We start from the raw sequence: 22,408 nt of genomic DNA on the forward strand, positions 1-22,408 counted from the left end.
ATATTTTAATAATGTTCCTTCTGTAAGAAAATTGGGGATGCCTTAATATACTTCTAAAATTCATGTGAAACTCTGCAACTTCTTGTTTAGCATCTCCTTGCAAGCCATTCTCTAAAGTATTCAGAGTCATTGATTACACAGGGATTAGTGTGGCACTTTCATTTTGGCCTGTAGCTACAGTCAGTGCACCCTCAAAAATAAAAAGATAATAATAAACCTTTGTGGAAATGTGAGTTGATATGCTAAAAATGTTACTTTCAAAAATTAAGGCAATTATTATAAATAAAATATTTATCTATGGACATTCATTCAAGCCTTAAGTGTTTCAGATGTTTTAGAAGAAAAACAAAATTATCAGCAATTTATTGTTATGCAAAGTGCAGTACAGCAACTACCAGCAAATTGCCTGACACTATAAATACTCGGGAGCAGAAGTTCCAGAAATAGAATGTAATACAGACTCCACTAACTTCATTATGGGTGCAAGCTATAGGAAGGGCAGTGGTAGCAGGGAGAGAGAAAATCTACCAGAATGCAAGGTGGAGAAATAAAAAATAGCTACATGATATTTTTGGACTGCTCCTAATCATAACATAGGATTTATGGATCTAAATGTAAAACAGAAATTCGGATGGGACGAAATCCAATTTTTTGCTATTACGAACACTGAAAAGAACAGTAGAGTATGTTTTCCTTCAGTTACAGAGACACCATAAGAATTTCAGAATAGCAGTAGTAGCAAAATTTTAAAATCACCTGTATGAGCTGAGAGTGGTGAATGAGGCCGAGGCAGAGCTGGAGACTGGCTACTGCCCATCAAACTCTTCCTGTTACTTGTTCTACAGCTGTGGGCAAAAAGAGAGGAAAGAAGACATTAACATCAGAAATACAGTATGTACCACATATGGGCATTTTGAGATTCTGCTACTGAGTTCCTTGACTTCCCAGTTTCCTATTAAAAATCAGAGCTATTGTTGTTTTTGTAGGCATGTCCAGGAAGTCTACGATCATAACTGATAATGGCAAAACCAGAAGTTTTCAAAAAAAATACACCATGGATACTTTTCAGGCTTGCACGTTTGCTGCTCCGTACAATGACAAGCATTTCCCTGTAGAGTAACTTACAAAATATTCTTTCTGATTACAGCTTATTTCTCCGCCACACACTTTTACAAAATATAAATATAATGTGAAACATAGTCTTAGGTTTACAATCACCATTCAATGGCTAAAACTATTTCTGTTTTTCATTAACTGTAGCTTGAAATCACATGCCAGAGAGAGCAAGACTTATCAATTTGAGAATGATGTAATAATTATAAATCTAATTATTGAGATAAATCTCACATCTGTGACTTTTGTCAATGGAACAGATGATAACTAAGAAAATAAAGGCCTTTTTTTAGTCATACATTTTTCATCTGTAAAGCCACTAATTTCCCATACCACAAGATCATTAAACAAGATAAGAAGTAAATTAACACATCGATTAAACTTGGGAAAGGAGGTATTTTTGTAAATACATCATACAATTTTTATATATTAGTTGGCAGATGTAGTTTTCTTCTTCCCTCATTCTACTATAAAGAATATTCTCATAAACGTAAATCCCCAGCACTCCAAACATTAATGCAGAAGGAAAATATTATCCTGAACTGAGACCTTAGCTGTGCATAAACTGAAGTGCATGTACTGATGTTTACAGCACTGCAATCAGAACTTTTCCATAAAGGTTTAGAAAAATTCCAAACTACTAAAATGGGGAAAATTTATACACAAAAGCATTTAATTATCAAAGCAGACTGCAAGAGAAGCGGATCCAGATCTTACTTGTAGATGTCTCAAAAAATGAATTTTGTAACATTATGATGATCTCTCATTAGTCTTGCTTTCTAGCTGCTACATAATTAGTCTTGATATATTTAAATTGAATAAAGTGTAAAAGAATGGATGGAGTTCAATAGCATAAAGAAAAACAGATGCAGAAGTACTCCAAAGTAATACAGAAGGCAAGGAAAAAAAAGAAAAAAAGGTAAAGGAGAAGTTGAGTATAAAATCAGTAAGATGGTATCTTCAAAATGCAAAAGAAGTCAAACACTAAGACCACTTTCCCCTTAATAAATGCTTTGTGAAGCAGCAAGAGTGCCACTTCTAAATCTCTAATAGGTTAATACAAAGTCCATTTGAACACTGCACAAAGCTTTGCCATATTACTTTTATTACAATGATTTAACCTTTAAGTGTATCATTACTGTAGATCTCTTTAAGAAAAGAATGTACAAAATTATTGCAAGTTTTATATGTGGAGTACTGGAAAAGTCAAAACTTATTTAAAACATACACTGACATTTTAAAGCCAAACAAAAGGGAAGAACTTTTTAAATGTGGAATTATAAACATGTTTTTAGTAATCTGTCTAGATTAATTTCTACCTTTTCAATCACAAAATCTGAGCAAATATTCCGTATTCCATGAGACAACAGAGTCTTAATTGTTTCCCCTTTTCTCTAAATTTTGTCCAGGTAGGGTCACTGAATTCCTCTCTTATCAAAGAATGGTCCAAAATTTTCCTTCTGGCTTCATGCAATGTCACTATATTTTTGCTAACTTTCCTCTCTTTTTCTGGTACTCTTGTTTTAAAAGCTTGATTAACTGTTTCTTTGCAGTTCTCCAATCTAAAATTGCACCTAGGAAAAATTTCTGGTATTTGTTAGACATTAATTAAAAGACACAGAGATTGTATCTATCCATGATGATGTGATGGTATCACTACCAACATCTGTGATGCAGGCTGGGGCTCAGAGCACCAATGATGCGACCTGAAAGCAAGTTTTTCATGGTTGAAGTCTGGGATGTAAAGAACCACCACGAATTCTGGCAAAAGAAAGTAATACATTTAAAGCACAAAAATTTTAGATACCCTTCACAGGTTTTGCTACATGGATGATTCCTTGTACTAACTCGTCACTTGCCCTTAACTTTTAGAAATTGAGACTTTTATCACTTTTGCCAGAATTTCCTATGTAAGTAAACAAATGCCTTGTATTTACTTCTACATTAATATCCAAACTTTACACTTCTTAGTTGAATTGCAACGTCTTTCACAAATCATTATCAAAACCACCTAATTAAATTTATCTTTGTGTTTTGGGGTTTTTTTTTGGAGGCTGTGTATTTTTAACACTCAAGATTGATATTATACCACAAGAAATCTTTCCCCCCTGCTGCCATTTCAAAACATGTTTGCTACTTGCTCAGACGTGGCTGTAGAGATAATTTATCTTCTGTCATACTCAAATGAAATATTCTACTCAGAAATGAAAAATAAAATATATTAAGTTCTCCTTTATTTGCCTTACCGGTAAGGTAAAATGCAACTCACTGCATGGAAGGACAAATCCATCCTAAAGCACTCAGTGTAAGCTTTGTTTTTCAGTTGTGCTTCACAAAGATTTTGAAACAATGTAATCCATCCTGTATAATCTGTGAAACACAATTCCTTCCCCAAAATAATGCTATTATAAAAGAGGCATTTTGTGGATGAAAAAAAAATAAACTTCAGGGAACCTTGAAAGATAATCTAAGCTGCCAGAACTCCACAAATGGGAAGTACAGTGGCACAAAGGAAGTATCAACGCATTACTTACCGAACTGTATTTAGCCTTGAAACAGCAATCTTCCTTATAGAAAAGAATCTCAGAAGTTAAAACCACTTTAAGACAAAATTGTTTTTTCTAGATCTCTGAACACATCAAGTAACTTTCCCTTTCTATTGTTTTCATAAAACTATTCTTCTCCCATTCAAATCTGACAAGATAAACCAATTGATAAGAGGCAGCCCTGAAATAAAGTTTCTTTGTCTGCAGTAAAGTTATAGCCATGCAGGAACACTCTACAGGGATTGTAACTTAGGGAAATATAAACCTTGGTAAACCACAGAGCACTAACCCCCAAAATGCAATTCTCTAAGCCTTGAATTTCATGCTGTGATCAGGTTGCATGCCAAGAGACTAGCAAGCTAGGAAGCTGGTAAGATGCAAAGCTTAGAACACTTTAAAAAAAAAAAAAAAACCAAAAAAAAAACAAGACCTTTTTACAAGATGAAAAAGAACAGGAGAGAACACAGAAAAAAAAAAATCAGTCACATTTAACAATAACTAAACTTTAGGACGTGCAGAAAAGTTGAACAGAACAGAAAGTTTATATTTGTTGCTCTCTGCCTTCTTCTCTGTCCCACAAATATCCTTCCTGGACTTTATTCCTCCTGGGTAACTACCTATCTGGAAGTCACTGACCTTACACTGTTTCAAAAGAGCCCTAGACAAATGGCACTACTCTTTATCTTAGAATCCAATTCATCATTTCCTATTTGTTTCTCAAATCTGCCCCCCAAGACAGGTTCCGTAATACCTCCTACTCTCTGTCACTGACACTCCTGCCCACTCACTCTTCTCCTCCCTGACTTCTCACCATGTCTCACTGTGGGGGAATTCCTCCTTCACCTCAGCTCCAGTATCATTCCCAATGCACTAACTCCAAGTCACTTCTCCAGCTGCTACAGACAAACAATGTTTCTGATGAGAAGCATTCATGATAAAACAAACAGAAGACACTACATAGAAAGTGCTTTTGCTGAACTTCTATTGTAACAAAGCCAGGGTGAATAGCAGCTGCTGAAAGATGCAATGCAGTTACATCAAGCTTGATTACTTTCCTCCTTAAAAAGCCACAATTCTTCCCATATCAGGCAAAAGTTATTTGGGTAGAAATGAGGGGAACAGTTAGACTTAAATCAGCAAAGCACAAGACTAAGTAAGAGTATGGTTGTTAAAACAGAGCTACATTCCACGATCTCCTGGAAACACTAAACAGAATAAAAAGCTGAAGCAGAAATGCAGTGCTTCTAGGACAGACAATACTTCATCAAGAGCTGAAATGCCGGTTTCAGGTACGGTAACCAAGAAATGGCAATAGTTGTGAAAGAAATTTCCATTTCAGTGCATATCTTTCTCTGAATGAGGGCTAAAAGATGAACAAATTACTGGCAGTGAAAGTTAATCACTTTTATTTATTCAAAAAAAGTAGGGAAAGCTGGCTATTTTGTCAGAGCCAGTCTTGCCAGGCTTTTAATGGGAAATATGGCAACAGCCTTTATAATTTATAATTATTTAATTTCACCATCCTCAATTATTAATATTCACACTTGTTATGGAGATGTATTTGGAGTGTAACCTATTATGACAGTTCACTACCTCTTACAGGCTATGTTGAGCACAGCACTACTCCATACCATCTTAATTCTGGTAGTAGTGTAATATATAGCAGTTTAGCTGGAGGTGAAGATTAGAAGGGGATTTCTACCATTCTAAGAAGAGGCTGCAAACAAATAGTTTCAGCTGCCAATTCAAGCACAAAGAAATTAAGTTACTGCCATACCCAGAATGAGAAGCCTAACCAGGTACACATGAGACACTAATAATGCAAGACCACCCTTCCTATAAAGGCTCTAGGGATAGAAAAAGGGGTTATAATTGCTCTGGTGTTAAAACTACATGGTTGAAAACTACCCTAGCAGGAACATGTTGTCCCTAGCAAGACTTCAGATGTTGTGACTTTGGTTATACAGGAAAGTTAAATTTAAGTTCTATTTCAGTTATATTTAACTTGTTATGTATGTAGCTAAAGTATGACTTCATAGTTATTATCTTCAGTAACATCAAAACTGAAGAGTCATTGAACAGTGCACACTGCACTTACAAAAACCCAGAACATTTGAAATGAGGAACTTAGTTTGTCTTGGCTATTTTGTCTGGTTGGTTTGGTTTACTTTGTTTTTAAAGAAGAAGCCTTCTGCATTAAAAAGCAATTCAGTGAGTAATTCAATGTGCTCCAGAACCCAGATAAACTCTGTGGGATATTAACCGGAATAAATGCAAAAACCAGCTGCCCTGAAGACATGACACACACATCGATATTGCAAGCAGCTTCTTTGTCGAAAGTAGCCTTGAAGCTCGTGTTTGATGAGGCATCTCCAGACCTAGAAAGTCAAAGTAACACACAGCCGGCACTTAGCGCCAGTTCATACCTAGATCGCTTTATGCAAGGAAATAAATTGGCCGAGAACGTTCCTCACTGAATACTGCAGAATTAAGAGTTACACTGGGACAATCAACAGACTCCATTCAGAGATAATGATTGCTACCTTGTACTAACTTACAGCTAGTTAAGACTGAAGAATAAGGAAGCAAAGGTTTCCACTTTTGAGAGATATTTCCAATCTCTCTAACTAAAAATTTCAAGGTGATACAATAACTGGGAGAAGTGTGCAAATCATCTGAATGCAAGTAAAATATAGCATCAATAACACATAGAACTTTTGTTTTAGTCTTTTAAAGGCTGTTAGTATTTCATATTCATATCAATTTATTATCTAGCAGTATTTTCTGGTATATTTTACCTAGACTGTATGTCTGCATATATACTCTCCAAATTTGGTATGTGTATATAGATGTGTATATATGCATATACAGACACACATTCATATTTATATGCATAAAATGTATGCATATATTTAGATAAATATATATCTATCTAACATCCTACCTTTACAACATTGCACATACAGTCTAACATTCTACTTACTATATATACTCTCTCTGTGAGGAATTATTCTACATCAGTCTGTAATGTGCTGGGGAAAATAGGCTATTGGGATTTAAATTTTAAATGTTATAATGTAGGGAGGGATTCACATTTTCCTCTTTGGTATGTGAGGTTTAGTCAAGTAAGGTGAGTTTTAGTCTAAAGAAACGAGAGTGCTGTCAAAACATAATGAAAATGGCACACCAAGATGCAGCTGCTTGCAGCCCTAGTTTGGTGGTCTGTTTTTAACCTTTGCAACACTACAATGACTCCTTTAGCTTTGGCTACTGGCCAGATAAACATGGGCAGTAAGCTAAAGGTCCTCTCTAAATACTGAAAAACATGTGTGTAACATCCTTCTCCCTACCATTAATACCAATCACTAGCGTGCCACCATGCCATCAGAACTTCACCTTTCCTCAATCATACAAAAGAAGAGATTTTGGTCTTTTTTCTTCATATTTCTAAAAAAGAAAAATTTTCAGGGAAAATAAAACATAAAATGCTATCAACTAGATGTATGATCACCCTTTCCATAAACTGCCTAAAGGAATCAAATGCATGCAAGAGAGCATCACTGCAAAAACAGACGCCAGGAAAAATCACAAAATTGCAAAAGTATCTGCCAAATCTCTAATGACCAGACCTGAGGGAGACTGACACAAAGACTTCTTACACTGAGAAGGGCTCCTCAATCTCCTTTAAACTAGAGTCTTAGAATACAAATAACAAGGTCATTATGCCTTCTCAACTGAACTTGCTAGTTGGATATGTTCAGTGTCTTCAGCCTCACTGACTGCTCTCACTTTAATCGATTTTGATCCATAATCTTTCTTCTCGCACAGGAGAATAATCAGTAGTTACAAGAAATCGGAATTTCTTCTACAGATTTCAAATGATGTACTTCTATCTGTCCTGAACCTTCCTAAACCCATTGATTCACATTTAACTCACATAATTAAATATTCATCTCTACAGTAACAAAAAAAAGTATTAAGCTAACTACTAACTCCATAGTTGTACAATATTCATAAAATAGCTGCACAAAAGTTAAAGTCTGTACTGCAACCAAAGTGAGCATGCAGAGGAGTACATACAAAAAGAATGCTCAGGATCACAAACCACTGGGCCACTGAGCAATTCTGCTTTATTATACCCAAAATTACATTTTTGCATCTTCACATCATACAACACATTTAGAATATGATGACTGGGATCATTTAAATCCCACTGTTTCTTGAATTTGTAGTTTATTTTCTATTCTGAGAAGGGAAATAAACCAAGTTACTAGGTGTCTCCTATCATACTGAGAAATTTAACTAAATTCCTCGATAGAAAAATGTTACAAATTCAAAATAGAAGGGTATAAGGAAGCTAGCAGCAAATGTAGAGGAAAAATATGCAGGGCTGGCCTAAATTACTGCTAAGTATGATTATCTGCATGCTACAAAATTCAGAACATGAAAAAAAAACGCAAAAAAACCCAAAAAAGAACCCCAAACAAACAAACCCCACCAAAACAACACCCAAATCAAACAAACAAACAAAAAGCCTAACTGAAAAAAGCCCAAATCAGTAGCCACAATGAGGGGTTTATAATACATAACAAGCCTTATCTTAAAAAATAAGTCATACATCACACCTATTAAGATCACAGCATCACTGGTTTGGAGGCATTAACCAAATGAAGTAGTGCCTTGATTTGCATAGTAGGTAATAGTGTAGAAACTGTTTTCATTGGACAGGAAATACCTATTTACCAGAGAGCATGCCTATCTAGGCTGCAGACAGGAGGTTCAAAAAAGAGGCCTCCTTGCGCTTTTGGGCCATCCCCTACAGTTTACATTAACCTTTATCACTCGATATTCTGACTACAACATCCTTGTGCATCTCTTGTGCTGAGAATGCAGCCAGACATTTCCTACCAGGCTGGAAAGGCTGGGGGCAGGATGCTTCTCACTCTGACCCACTGCTGGCTGTTAACAGCTTGGGAGAAACTGGGGGAGCAGATGGAGGTGAGTCAGGATTTCGGACATCATTTCCTCTGGAGCTGCCACTTCACCTCAGGCTGGCATGCTGTCTGCAAGGCTGTAGTACACACACTGTCACAGGTGATGCTTCCACTGGCTCTGTCCCTGGTTCAGGAGCTAGGCTGGAACCCTGTTGCTGCTGCTCACAACACAAGCAGTCAGACTCAGTCAAAGGACCACCTCCTCACCCTTCCACCCCTATGATGGGGAAGAGTAACCTTTTCCACATTTACATTCAACAAAGCAGTCAATATACTGGCAACTTTTACCCAGTCAGTCCCTTCAAAAAATAACCCCAAACAAAACCAACAAACAAATGGGTCCTGTTCCAGCCATACTTCCTTTGAGCAACATCCATCCAGATTCAAGGACTAACCATAGTCAATTCCCCAGGACTGCCAGGGAGCCAAGCACATATCCTGAGTTTTCTGTAACTCCGGTTGAAACTGAGGTCAGCAGAGTTCAGAATTTAGATGAAACAAGGGAATGTCTCCAGATTACAGACCAAAGACCTGTTTGTCCAGTAACCTACCACAGTGAAACCCTGTTCACCTTCTCTCCAGCTTTCTCATTCTGTTTTCCCCTTAGAACTACCTCCTCTTGGGCTTCTTTCCTTCTTACTTCCTCAGAACAGTATTGTTCCTAACTTACCATGTATCTAGGAATCATCAGGTCAGGATGATAAGCCATAAGCCTCTACAAAGCAGTGAGCACATTCCCCAAATAGCATGGAGAGAACTTTAAGGAGTGCTTCTCTTGAGTCAAAGTGTCTGCTTGTCATGAATACTCAAAATATGCCAGTGGGTTAAAGTCTATAATGTTTTGAAATTAGGTAGTTACATGCAGCCAGCCTAAAACACCCTACTTCCTTGGTTGATGTCTAAGAGACACCGCAAAAAATACTAATCCTTTTCCAGTTGGGGGAAGAAAACAAGAAACTATTTTGTTTGCCCTGCTTCTTGCTATGGAAGTTGTGCTTCATCTTCCTTTCAACCTCCTCTATTTGTTGGTACCCATTAAAAAAATTTATGTTGCCAAGGCAACCTTCACATAAAAAGAATCAGAAGCTTATTAAAACAGAAGTCTACATAACACCCTTTATCACATGAAACACAGTCTGCTTTGCGATGTTCTCTAGAGACTCGCCCAGGAGAAAAGCCATTAAGAGACTAAGTCCTTGAAATATTTTTTCCTACATTATTTTACAGTATTTTTAAGATAATTTCATTATTTTTTCCCCTTTGTTTTCCACACCCCTCCCCCACCTTTTTTTCTCCTAATAGTCTTCAAGTAGTAGAACTAAAGTAATCACATCCTAAAATTCAAGGGTAGGAGATTGGGAGCTGCTTGAAGGAGACAGATTTTACTTGGTTTTACATTCTGATTCAGTAGTTCTCTTCTGGTTTAACCTCTAATTATAATTAAACTTGACTCCTTTCTCCTATAATTAAGTAGAAACTATCCATTTTTACTCAAAAGAGCATTAAGTCCAGACAGGACAGGCCTGCTTCTTTCCTTCTTTAATAAATCTGATAGCTCCCATGCTCTCAAAACTATGAGGCTGCACATGATGGATTAAATGTGTTGTCTTCAAACCTTTAGCAATACTACCAAAGACTTAAGAAATGAACAGGTAAGACAATGTTAGAACAATGCACCTGACTGAAGGAAAACTATACAGCAGATCAAACACAGTAGCCGAGGAGTCTCAATTCTTCTATTATCACACCCAGCAGGACAAGAGTCTGAATTCTTTAATTCCTACTTGTGCATACTTCCCACTTGGGGAACGAGAAAAACAAAGGAGGAAACAGCATTTAAGGAGGATAGTCCCCAGGAGATACATGCTCCTTCTAAGAACATAAAAGTTAACTTTTAACCTCTTAAGAACCAGAAGTGGGGATACACATCTACAGACTGGAAAGCAGTACAGTGATGAAGCACAGCTGCCTACTGAGCATCTGACATGTGAGGGAAATGAGCTTCATCCTTTCAGCAGCACTGTCACACTAATTGCTGTGGTTTATCTTCTCTCTTCATCCGAGAGTTGCCGAAAATTCACAAAAAATGCCTACCTAATCTTCAACGATGCGATGTAAATTTGCATCTTTTCTTTAAGGGAATCAATGGAAATAACAGGAAAAGTGGTCCTATTCCTTTTCCTTTCTCAGGTTTTAAAAAACACTAGAGGAAATATTATGTAACTAAAGTATTACATTTTCTATACAAGAAATATAAACATTTTGCAATTAATATTCTGTCCTGCCTTTTCTTTGGACATAAGTAGTCAGTAATGCTTAAGAAGTAAATGCATTGGACTTAAAGAAAAAAAAAAAACTTAAAAAAAAAAAAAATCATTATTTAGGGCAAAATATGGGTGTTTGAAAACTATGCCCTTTACTGGTTAGGAGACTGAATATTAACAATTAAGTGGAAGGCATTCAACCTCAAAACTATGTCTGTTCCCACAAGACCTCTGGCAGCACCATCAGTGTCCCACATTTGAGTGTGCACACATTAACTGCAGCTCAGAAATTCAGTTTGCAAACAAAAGACCCTCCTCTCTTTAGTGAGACCAACATTCTCCTTCCCTCCTACCGACAGCTGACCAAAAGTTTTTTTAATTAAATGATAATTAAGCATCTAGAAGCATTATTTTCCCAGGGGAAGGTGAAAAAAAAAAGTCCATTCACTGCGCCCAGTCAGCTATTGCTCTCTGTCGAGCCTGTGGCAGAGGGCATCAATTAATGCCAGCTATGGCAGCTTTCATGAAGAGGGTGTTTGTTCTGCAGGAACCAGACAGCTGCAAAGTTATGCTAAAAGGTAAGTGACCAAACACTCCACAGTCATGACCTTAAGATACCACTACACATTCATCTGCAGCCAGCAAGGTGGCACTCCCCATCAGTCTTATGGAGCAATAACAAACTGAAGTCTGTTTATGTTGGATTTTCCAAACACAGTTATATCCCTTTAGTAGCAAAACAATAAATAACTGTCATAAAAAACGGGTATGTCTGATCTAGCTTTTTTCCCAGATTAAAACTGAGCTTATGCAACAATATAACTACTGATCGTTACTTTTCATTTAACAAAGCCTCATGGAAATTTAACAGAAAAAAAATTAAGTACATGCTGGCACACAGTTGACACCATTTATAAACTACATAAATTATTTATTCTCCCTACAGATTTGTATTAGATATACAGTACCACACTTTAAAAGTTAGCTGTGTATCTAAACTGGTATAGTCACATAAGTGATGTCCCTTCTAAAGACTAAGTTACACCATAGACAAAAGTCTTTTACTGGTTCAGAATTTCCCCATTAGGAAATAAAAATGAACCATGAGAATACAAACTGCCTTTTTCAACTGCAATTGTGTACTAAGAAAGCTGTGTCAGCAAGATTAACCTGACACTAGCTATGGCTCAAATTATCATCCCTGTAAAAAACCCAGCACCCAGACTAAGTCTGGGAGCAAACTTCAGCTCCACATGGCAATATAGCTACTGAGGAAGGCAACCCATTACACATGCACATCATCACACTGCATAGTCACAGTGAGGTAATTGGAAACATCTGAATAATCTCTAGTGAAGTAATTTAAACATCTCCAGGCACAGTCACAAGTGGGGATGACACAAGCCCTCTGACATCCATTCACTATTTTTTTTATGGTAATGCTTAATCATCAAGCACCACAGAAGCCAGGAAAGATCAGATGACTTACGTGTTTCAGTGTGCTGCCACAGACCTGCACCACATATACATGCACATTCATAGTATTAAAAATAGTGTGGCATGGTATTGAAAAAAGTTTCAGTGGTGTATCCTTCATGTTTCAAGTGACTGGATTACTCAGCTAGGTCAGAAACAAATTATCTAGGCCACTGCAAATAAAGTACTGATAAAGCATTCGTGTTACGTCATCAAACAACCCTTCCTTCTGACATGCTGTGCCACTTTCATAATCCAAGTCTCTAAATCACCAAGTCGCTAAAAGAACTATTCAATTTTAGAATCCCTTTAGCGTATCTAAGATAGGCTTTCTGCACATCAAAACACCATAGTGCTGGGTTGTGACCTCTCATACAGGCTCTGAGAAAAAATGATGCATTACCCAGGAAAAGGGAAATCCTTCTCTGCAATTATATACTTCAAGCTCCCTCCCACAGCTGGTGTCCCAGTACAACGAGAACACAATATGACTTTAAGTTTATCCACCCATTTATGCCAAATGAAAATCCAATATGTGAAACTGGAAAATTAATAGCATCTTTCTAGCAAAAAACTCAGTACACATTCAACACTAGAGGTTTCCAAGCAGAGTGAAGCATATCAATGTGAATGAATCTGGCCCACAAAATCCATTTATAGTATGTCTTAAACAAGATTTTTTACTGTGAATGAAGTTTTACAGAAAAAAAAGGAATTTCCAGAATCAAGTAAGTTTGATTTCTCATTTACATCTCTCCTGACCACTTCAATGGTCAGTAACACCTTATTCTCTCATGAAAATCCAAGAACACAGAAACACAACCAAAAAAAAAAAAAAAGAATTAACTTGTATACTTTCTATACTAGACAAATCTATACATCAATACAAGAATACAGGGAAAAGCTAAGACCATCTTAAACACATTACAGAGTATATAAGCAATTTATGGAAACAACCTTACAACCTTTGCATGTACTTTGCCCTGTAAAAACGCCCATACTGCTAAAGGACTATTTTACCACCAAAGCAATGTACTATTTGCTCACCAACAGAAGTAGGTCACAGAAGATTCATGAAAGCAAATGCCAGTGACTCAGAAGGAAGAAGAGAAGGAAGAAAATGAAGCAAGGATATGATTTATAGTGTGTAAATAGGTATGAGCTAATAATGTGAAGAGGAATAATTTCACAATGAAGATGTGTTTAATTCACCCTGATGTGTCAAGAATAAAGCATCACATAAAATTACTAGTAAAGCAATATCCACTATAGAGACAAAAAAGCAAGTAGTGGTAATTATAGTAAACATTCTAATTTTGAACACATCAGTTAACTTACTGTCCGCAGCCACAACAGCCCACAGCCCGTGTGACGCACCGTGCCAGATCTAGCAGCGCTACTGGCAGTAACAAGAGCCACCTGAGATGCTGCAGGAAATACTTCTTGTTGAACCATGCAACGCAAGACAGTTAACATCTGTTTTTAAACTTAACTGATGAAAAAATAACTGCTCTAATACAAGCAGAACTGCTGACAAAGGAGAGGAAACTAAAATGAGTGCATTGCTGTCAGGTCTTAAATTACATAATGTAGTATTGTGCAGTCTTCAAGTTCCATCTTCTAGATTCATACAGTGACTGTTTTCAGTGTATGAAGGTAGGGGTTTATTATTGTTTGGTTTGTTTTTTTGCTTTGTGGTTTGACAGTTTTTCTTGTAAGTTCATGTTTCAAGCTCTATTTTGGCAATGGAGAGACTCAAGATGAATGGTAAGTATCTAAAACCAGACAAAATTCACTTCTGCTAAACTCTGCACAGCAGTAATGAATTCCAAATAAAAAGGAAGACTGGCTTGGATGCATATGAAGTTGAATAGTGCAATCCAGTGTACAGTCTTTCTTCTTTACACATCAATCTTTTCAAGAATTTTGGAAATTTTACCACGTAGTTAAAAATATCTCAAGATTTCATAATCCCACAAGAACAGATCTGTATAGGCTTTTAAACTTCTAAAATTCCACATTGAAGCATCAATGTCTGGGGCAGCAGAAACATGACTGTGGAAGAAGTAAATTGGAAAGGGAATTTGTCTCAAATTTGTCAATTCTCTCCTCTCTCAGAGGAGAGAAAAACCACAAAAGGTGATTTTATATTAAATCTTGCTGCTCATAAACAGTTTATTACACAAAAACTGTTAACTTGAACACGAACCAGGAAACTTACATTAAAAACTTGGAAAAAATCATATATTATGCTTCAATGGGTACATGAAAAAAGTAAAAATGGGATCCATAATGGGCAAATTTCCCCCTTTCTCAACTGCAACTTGAAGTACCACTACAGCATGTCACCTTTCACAAATTTTCTAAGACACATTATTATGCTAACAAGTAACTTACATGGACAAGCTAAAATCAAGAGTTTCCACACATTCTGTACTGCCACAAGGTTAGTGTCATCATTACTATTCTGAGATTCATATCCATGATTCCACCAAAGAAAGCTGTCTTGCAGATTACCTGTCATCTTAAGCATCATGGCTGAAGAGAAAAGAAAGCTGAACCTACAGTTTAAGATAAATTCACTACCATTTTAACAGAGGAATACCCTGTTCTACTGAAAATAATTTCCATATCCTGTCTGTTTGAAATAATGTATATGGGTTCAAGTAGAACCCATACTGAGTACTGAACACTTTCATCACAACACCTGACATTCTGTGATCTCCTAACCCTCTCAGTAGTAAGAAAGAATGTGCTGAGAGTTTGAACACTAATTTTTCATTTCCTGTTTTTTTGTAAAATAGAGGCCCCAAACCTCTAATTTGGTTCAGTGGTTTAATCAAACATTAGACTTTCAATTAGCATAAGGTCTAGCTCAGCTTTTCAAATAATCATTACAGATGACCTCAGATTACATTCAGCTTGAAAACCCAATGTAGGCATACCTCTGAAAGACAAATTAATGTCAGCAAAAGCTATTTTCTTAAATGTCTTCAGTATAAAAGAATTGAGACATTTGTTGGTATTATCCTTTCTTCAAATCATAACCACAAAAATTACCACCTTGAAGATATAAATTTAATGATAAAGCACAGATGAGTCAATTTTAACATAATCATATGCTTCTTAATCATCTCCCTTCCATAAATCTGTAACTAAACATTAAATCAAAATGATTTTTCAAGCCCTCAAAAACCTCGAGAAAGTCTGTGCAGGTAGGTAATGATAGCATACAGGTTCAGGAGGGCTGGACAACTAGTTGGATGTACATATGGGTGTGTAACCAATTAAAAAGTGACTGATTGTTTTCTCAACCTAGCTTACAGAGTTCTGAGTTGTTTTTATGGGGATATGTAATCTCTTGCCTCACAGTGACTGGCATAAATTTAGCTGATACAGGAAAACAGTGACAATGAAATACTAAAAAATGACCAATAAAAAAAACAAACTCAAGGTTTTAACTGGCAAACTGGCATACAACAATTTGGTGAAAAACAAGTACAATCTCATCATCTCTTCCTTCCAAAGTGCTTCATTAGGTTCCACACAACTGTGGAGAGTATTTATTGAGTGACACAGATTCTTTTTTTCTTCATATTTTACAAAGAAATATAGTATCTTGCGCTCCTAATTTGTCTTTATTGTTTCTTTTTTTCCAGAAAATAAACCCAAATACTAGAATAACAGCTTCACACCTATTTAACATAGGACAGGTACAGTATCATTCTGCAAAAATCTGCTAAGCTCCCAAAACTTTCTGTAAGACTGAAGCTGGACTAACATTACATTACTGATAGTTTTGTATTTGATATCACATCTTAGCCACTGAAGCATTTCCCATTCAGAGCTCTAAAAAGAAGTTATAGTAATAACAATACCAGAAAATAATATTCTGTTTTTAAATTCTGACTACGCACTATGTTATACCAGCCATATTTTTGAAACAGATAATGTAGTCACTTTCTCCAAAGGGCAAATTCTCATCTTCCTATTCACTAATGTCTCCCAGCACACTTTACCACAAGTAGAAGACTAGAAACATGTCATTCACCAATGCTGGAGACAGGAATCATGCTGCAGTATGATACAAAGCTACACGTCACATTCTTTACAAGTCTAGGTTTAATAGTCCAAATGCCTACAGCCATACTGCCTCGCGCTGCGATTTTTTCTCATCTTGGGCTATGCAGCACTGGGCTAACTAGCTGCTACAGGAAATGATGATCACCTCCAAGTCAGAGCTAAGCACACACCCCAGCATGGTGCTGCAGGGTACAGTGCTGTTTTGCAGGTGAATTTGGGCTGCCAAGCACATGAGATCATTAGAGATCATTGCTTTGAGGAAACGTAAATGCAGTGAAGCACACACTTGTGAAGAAACTTACTGAACGTTCTGAAACCAAATCAGCTGAATGTGTTTTCCTCAGTTCTGGCCTGCTCCTTAAGATCTCAACTTCCTCCAGCTAATTAAAGAAACAGTCCAATTATTTAGACAGTATATTTGTGTTAAGCAACCCCCTGAGTACCTTAAACATTTGTCTGCCAATGTTTAATTTAAAGCCAACAATGTCTTTTGATGGGAAAAAAATCCAAAAAACAAAACAAAACAACAAAAAACAAATTCAAAACTCAGAAAAAAACAAAGAAATCAAAAACACACACAACCAACACAAAAAAAAAAAAAAACCAAAAAAAACCCAACAACAAAGAACCAGAACTAAACCAGAAAACCCACAAAAACATTTTCCCAAACTGATAAAAATTAGTCTGTAAACACACTGTATGTACAATTGTATGTACAATTGAACAATCAAGAGAACTGAGCATCTCTGACAATAAACTGATGAGTATGGTTTCAGATTAAATTTAGCATTACCTAGCTATCAAATCACAGCCCAAGTATAAAAAGTAGGCAAATTATATTGACAATCTTGTTAAAAAGTTATCACTACTGAGGATGCAAAGAGAAGCATGGAAGTTCACTCCATTTGTTAAGGTGATGTAAGGTGGTTTGTGGCCACATTAAAGATTAGAAGTCAATTTTTCATATACAAGCAACTAAATCATACCCTCAAGATACACACAAATGTTTTTAAAAAGTACTCAGTATAGTTCAATATGGTTATTTTATAAATTCAGTGTGCTGGCAGAAGGGAAGGAAACCAAAAAATGAGCCTTAAGCATAGAGATTACTGCCTTACAGTGTAACAGGAGGGTACCTTCCAGCTAAGTTGAAACATATGAAATCAACAGAAATTAATCATACATTATGCTTGAAATCATACATGCTTGAAAACCTTGGTAACCACTAAATTCACCAAGTACATTAATGCTATTGCACATTTTCCATTCCAGAGTTAACATGCAGAGAATGCGTGAAAAAATAATCTGTCGTTTTGTTTTCTACACGTCTTATCTTCTACAAGGACATATGAAAACAGAAAATTGTAGGTGCTCCTATGCATAACCCTATAGCCATGTGGTTATTATTCACAGCCAAAAAAACCACAACTATGCTAGTACAGGTAGAAATAATGGTGCTTTTTGGTTGAAAAAGTCTTTGGAATAAATGATAACAGGTTGCAGATGCTTTTACTCAAGATTTTATCTAAAAATAATGACTGGATTATTTTCTTTGTTATTCAACATTGTACAATGATTTCAGATTGTAGCCTTCCTCCTTTAGGCTGCAATGGAGTGAGTTTGAAGAAACTCTGAAAAAACAGCCATCTTTGTCCAAAGATTTCTAAAAGAAAAGTATTTTGAGAGATCTGTCATTTCCCACATTTTCTGCTTTCAAGAACAAAACCATCTGGGTCCCTCAGGCAACAGAGAAGCATTATTATTTCTTATATATGCAGTTGTGCTACAAGTCTCCATTGTTCTTCACATCACAGGAACACAACAAAGGACAGCCTCTGCTCCAAAGAGCTTACACAAGCCCAAAAACCCAGTCTCAACACACAGACAAGACAAACATCTCCAACAGGTTAGAATAGGGTGTGGATGAGGTAAGGTGACAGAAAAGGGTGTGCTACAATTTTTGGCCATCAGGAAGAGTAATCACCTCACTACTCATCCGGCCCATTAGCCCATTAGCTAATTTAAGGTTTCTATTTGCATCACAGCAGAAGGATGCCTTAAGAAGTAATGTTCATAAAGCATAAAACCACCATTTCTGCAACCTTTGTTTTCGTTTGGAAAACATCTCAGGTCTTAAGAATGCCACAGAGGGTTAGAGAAAAAGGAAAAAATGTGACACTGGTCAAAAAACTACTTCAGTACCTCACAGTCACAGTCAAGTCAAAAAGACAGGAACAAATTCACCTTCTACATGAGTTTCCTTTGTTCTCTAAGTTTTTTATGAAGCAGCAGTAGCTCTTACTTTTGACAGGACCTGGACATTACCTAATAAAGGCAGAAGCTAGAATATCAATGGGAGTTGTTATCATAAAAAAAGACCATTAAAAAGCAAATAATCTGATACTGCACATATCTTACCCAATTAACATGAAGCACCACATTCCTTCCAAATCAAATTGCAATGAATTGCCTTTTAACTACTTGGACTTCAAGTCCTATTCTTACTTGTCTTCACTTATCTTGAATAGGTATATTGATAATATTTGCTGCCTTTGCCCTAAGGATGGTTAATGTAAAATGAAATCGTCAACTTGTGATTAATGAGTTTCATATTTACAGAATTTTGGTATCTATTAGAAAAGTGGCTTTATAATACAAATTTTGTAGGAAAATAACCCTACAGCACAAACTGTTTAAGTGAAATATCTATAAATGTATGAAAATTAGAATGAAAACTATGTCTCCATCCTTGGTTTTGGTTGTGCAGCATTATGTGCCTTCCTGCTGCGACTTCAAAGAGGCCACTATGTAATGCAGAGCAACAAACCAGTTCTCAAACTCTAATCCTTCCTCTAATATTAAAAATGCCTGCAACTAAAAGATTATGTTTTTTCCATATATGTATTGGGCAGCATACCTTCATAATTCTTTATCTTCTGTTACATGCATGTTTAATATGCCTATTTATATAAAAATAGCAACACCTTTGTGTAAATTAAAAAAAAAAAAAACAAACCCTTAATTTGTAACTTCAAATCATCTGAAACTTGACAGATATTCTTATTCTACAGGCATATGCTACCCCTATACCTAAACAATGCTCAGCAACAAGTCATTGTATTAGGGTGCTGGATTTCTAATATCCACTGGGTGTTACTGCCACATGTTCCTGTTTATACTGCATGTGCTTTACTTCATTCCTACATCTTTTTTTTTTTTGCAATGATCTAGCTGATTTACCTACAAGATAAACATGGGAGCAGTTCTATATAACTTAGGAGTCTCCATTAACAAGACCAGTGGGAAACTTTTGCCTCCTGCTTGTACTACAGTCTTCCAACAACACCTTAGCAGGACACATCCCTTCATACAACTTCCACACCCTTCCTTCTTTGTGTGACAAAGATAGCCTGTCACACCTGAGAGAGAAAAGCAGCACACAACGTCCCCCTCCAAGTCCATATACAGATCCTGCACTCCCACAGGGACTGAGCCAAGCAGTCCCACCACAAAAAGAGACCAGACCATGCTGTCAGCTCCTCAGCCAGCTTCCCGGAGCAGGTGTCTTTTAGAAAACACAACACTATTGTTCCCTCAGTATGACTTGAAGGGAAAATTAATTTTTCCATACCAACTGAGGCAGAAAATGCTAACAGTTCTTTGGACCTCTCTTTAGATTGTTTCCTTCTATTAATATCCATCTGGTGACCCTTGTGACTGTGACTGCCTAAATCCAGTACAAAATGTACTGAACACTTTCAGCTTTACGAAGAGACTGGCCCAATATCTCTGAGGTTATTACTGAAGTTAGTGTGAAAGACAATAAACTAGTAGTGGTAAAACACAGCCCACTCAAGGAACAACAAGAAACTAAAGAAAGTCCTGTGCAGTGTTAAATCTTTCAGATTTTGCTAAACTCATCAATGATTAAACAAACAGGTTACCTTATCTGGGAGAGCCAAATTACTAAATCTCTTAACACTATTACTCTTTGTCTTGATTCCTGTAGACTGACAGAGTAGGTGATCCTACTGGTTTCTTCTTGCCTTATAATTTATGAATCAGAAGAAGGAAACACATGATTGCTAAAAGGTATTAATTTGTAGATAATGCTGAATGCTTAGGTCTGACCCACACAAACAATTTACATATTTTAAAAAGTAATCTAGTATATTCATATACATTAGTATGTTTTGTATATCCTTTACATTAAAGGGAAAAAGAAAAAAAAGAGTCTTGCTCTCCTAAGATTTGAAGAAGACACAGAAGAAATAATGTGAATATATAATTTTCAAACTTAAGGGAAAAAAAAAAAAAAACCCACCAAAAACAACCAAACAGGAAGAAGTTTCACTTATCTGTTTTGAACATTTTCCCACAGATAGAAATCAAAGCCTTGCAAAAGATGATAATATTTTCACATTTGACAAGACAGAATAACACATCTAAGACACAACTGAGCAGCAAACAAAAAACAGACAGAAGTGTATTTCCCAAAGCAACTGTTCTCCAGTTACTCATAGGTCAGAGATGGGGAGAAAATGCCTCCAAACTCAACAGTTCAATCATCAAAACATGGCAGAAAGGCCAGGGATGAAGCCAAATCATCAAGCCTCATGTAAGAAAAAAAAATACATAATGCAAGCTTACTTTAACAAATTGTTCTATGTTTTCTGTGTTCATTATGTGGGTAATGCAAAAGATGCTCTGGTAAGACCTGATGGTGCAGTGAACTGACATAAGCATCCTTTTGCTTGGTGTGTTTGTAGACAAGGTGAATAGAGCATACTGCACTTGTCTGACTGCTTTTGCTTCTACTGTTACAGCACTTATGGAAATTCCCTTGACATACCCATGCATAAAAACAAGCTAGACAGGCCTAGAGTCACTGAAAAGGCAAATCTGTAAAACAAACATACACAATCTACTTTTATAACTCCAAGAGGGTTACCAGTATTAATACAAAGGATATTTGTTAATTAAAACTTCTCACTGAACAGCACTGTCTGATGAAGGAGATACTTGATCAAGCATTCTCCTTCCAGTTTCCCAAAAATTTTGAGAACTTTAAAAAGTCATGTATTGATTTACATTATGAAAACCATGCTGAAGACAAATTCTGGTAAACATCAAGACAGCTGTTGAAAGAAACATGTCTGATTTATTCTTATCATCAGTAATTAACTCCTGTTTCATCAAGGACTGGATTGTTAGGTTTATGTTTGAACTATGCCAAATCTGTAAAGATATATTTATCAACTGGAAATTCTAATAAAGATTTTTGATTTTTGTCAGTCAGCTCTGACTGTAATCAACAGGAAACAGTCCATTTCAGAACTTCAATGGAACTTCACTCTGGATGGCTAGGCTCATTGATATTAACCAATACACTGTTTAGTTAAATAACATATATATGTTACAAATAATTCTGTCAAGATAATAACCAGGGAACCTACATATAATATGGATGCATGTCCTCTGATTGAATCACAACACTACATCTTCTACAATGCTCATGTGAAATTTTTATCTCATACTCCATTTGCTCTCCCAACCCCCTTTGGAGCCAGCTTCCCCCCGTGCTGTTTAGCTATCCGTACTGCAAGAGATGCTTCATGGAGCCACTGAAAAGCCATCTCTGTGAAGCACTGATGGCACTTCTAGGCAGGGTGTCACAACTTGGCTGGAAGAAGGTCCTGGCTTCCAGTTACACAAACCTCTGTGTCCATCAGGCGCATCAGTAAGTCCTGATGTTCCATTAGAGCTCAGTTTGGGTTTGAAGAGGTGAAGGTTTCAGGGTCAAAGCACATACTTAAAAAATATAGTACTCTCAAGACTATTTTTCTGTTGTTTTCTACTGTTGAGGCTTCTGTATACTTTTATGTAGGAATACCTTTCCAGCACATTCTAGCATCTCATCCAAGAAGTGATA

The 22,408-nt window shown here is 36.4% G+C and overlaps 1 protein-coding gene across 1 annotated transcript in view; it reads right to left on the reverse strand.

Annotated features, from left to right (window-relative positions):
- MAST4 (microtubule associated serine/threonine kinase family member 4) overlaps positions 1–22,408 on the reverse strand; it is a 291,265-nt gene that overhangs the window by 73,932 nt on the left and 194,925 nt on the right. The window contains exon 6 of the mRNA XM_053931385.1: positions 757–845. Coding sequence (XP_053787360.1) covers positions 757–845 — 89 coding nt within the window. The remainder of the gene's footprint in view (positions 1–756; positions 846–22,408) is intronic.

This window comes from Vidua chalybeata, chromosome Z, assembly GCF_026979565.1.
Source record: "Vidua chalybeata isolate OUT-0048 chromosome Z, bVidCha1 merged haplotype, whole genome shotgun sequence".
NCBI lineage: Eukaryota > Metazoa > Chordata > Aves > Passeriformes > Viduidae > Vidua > Vidua chalybeata.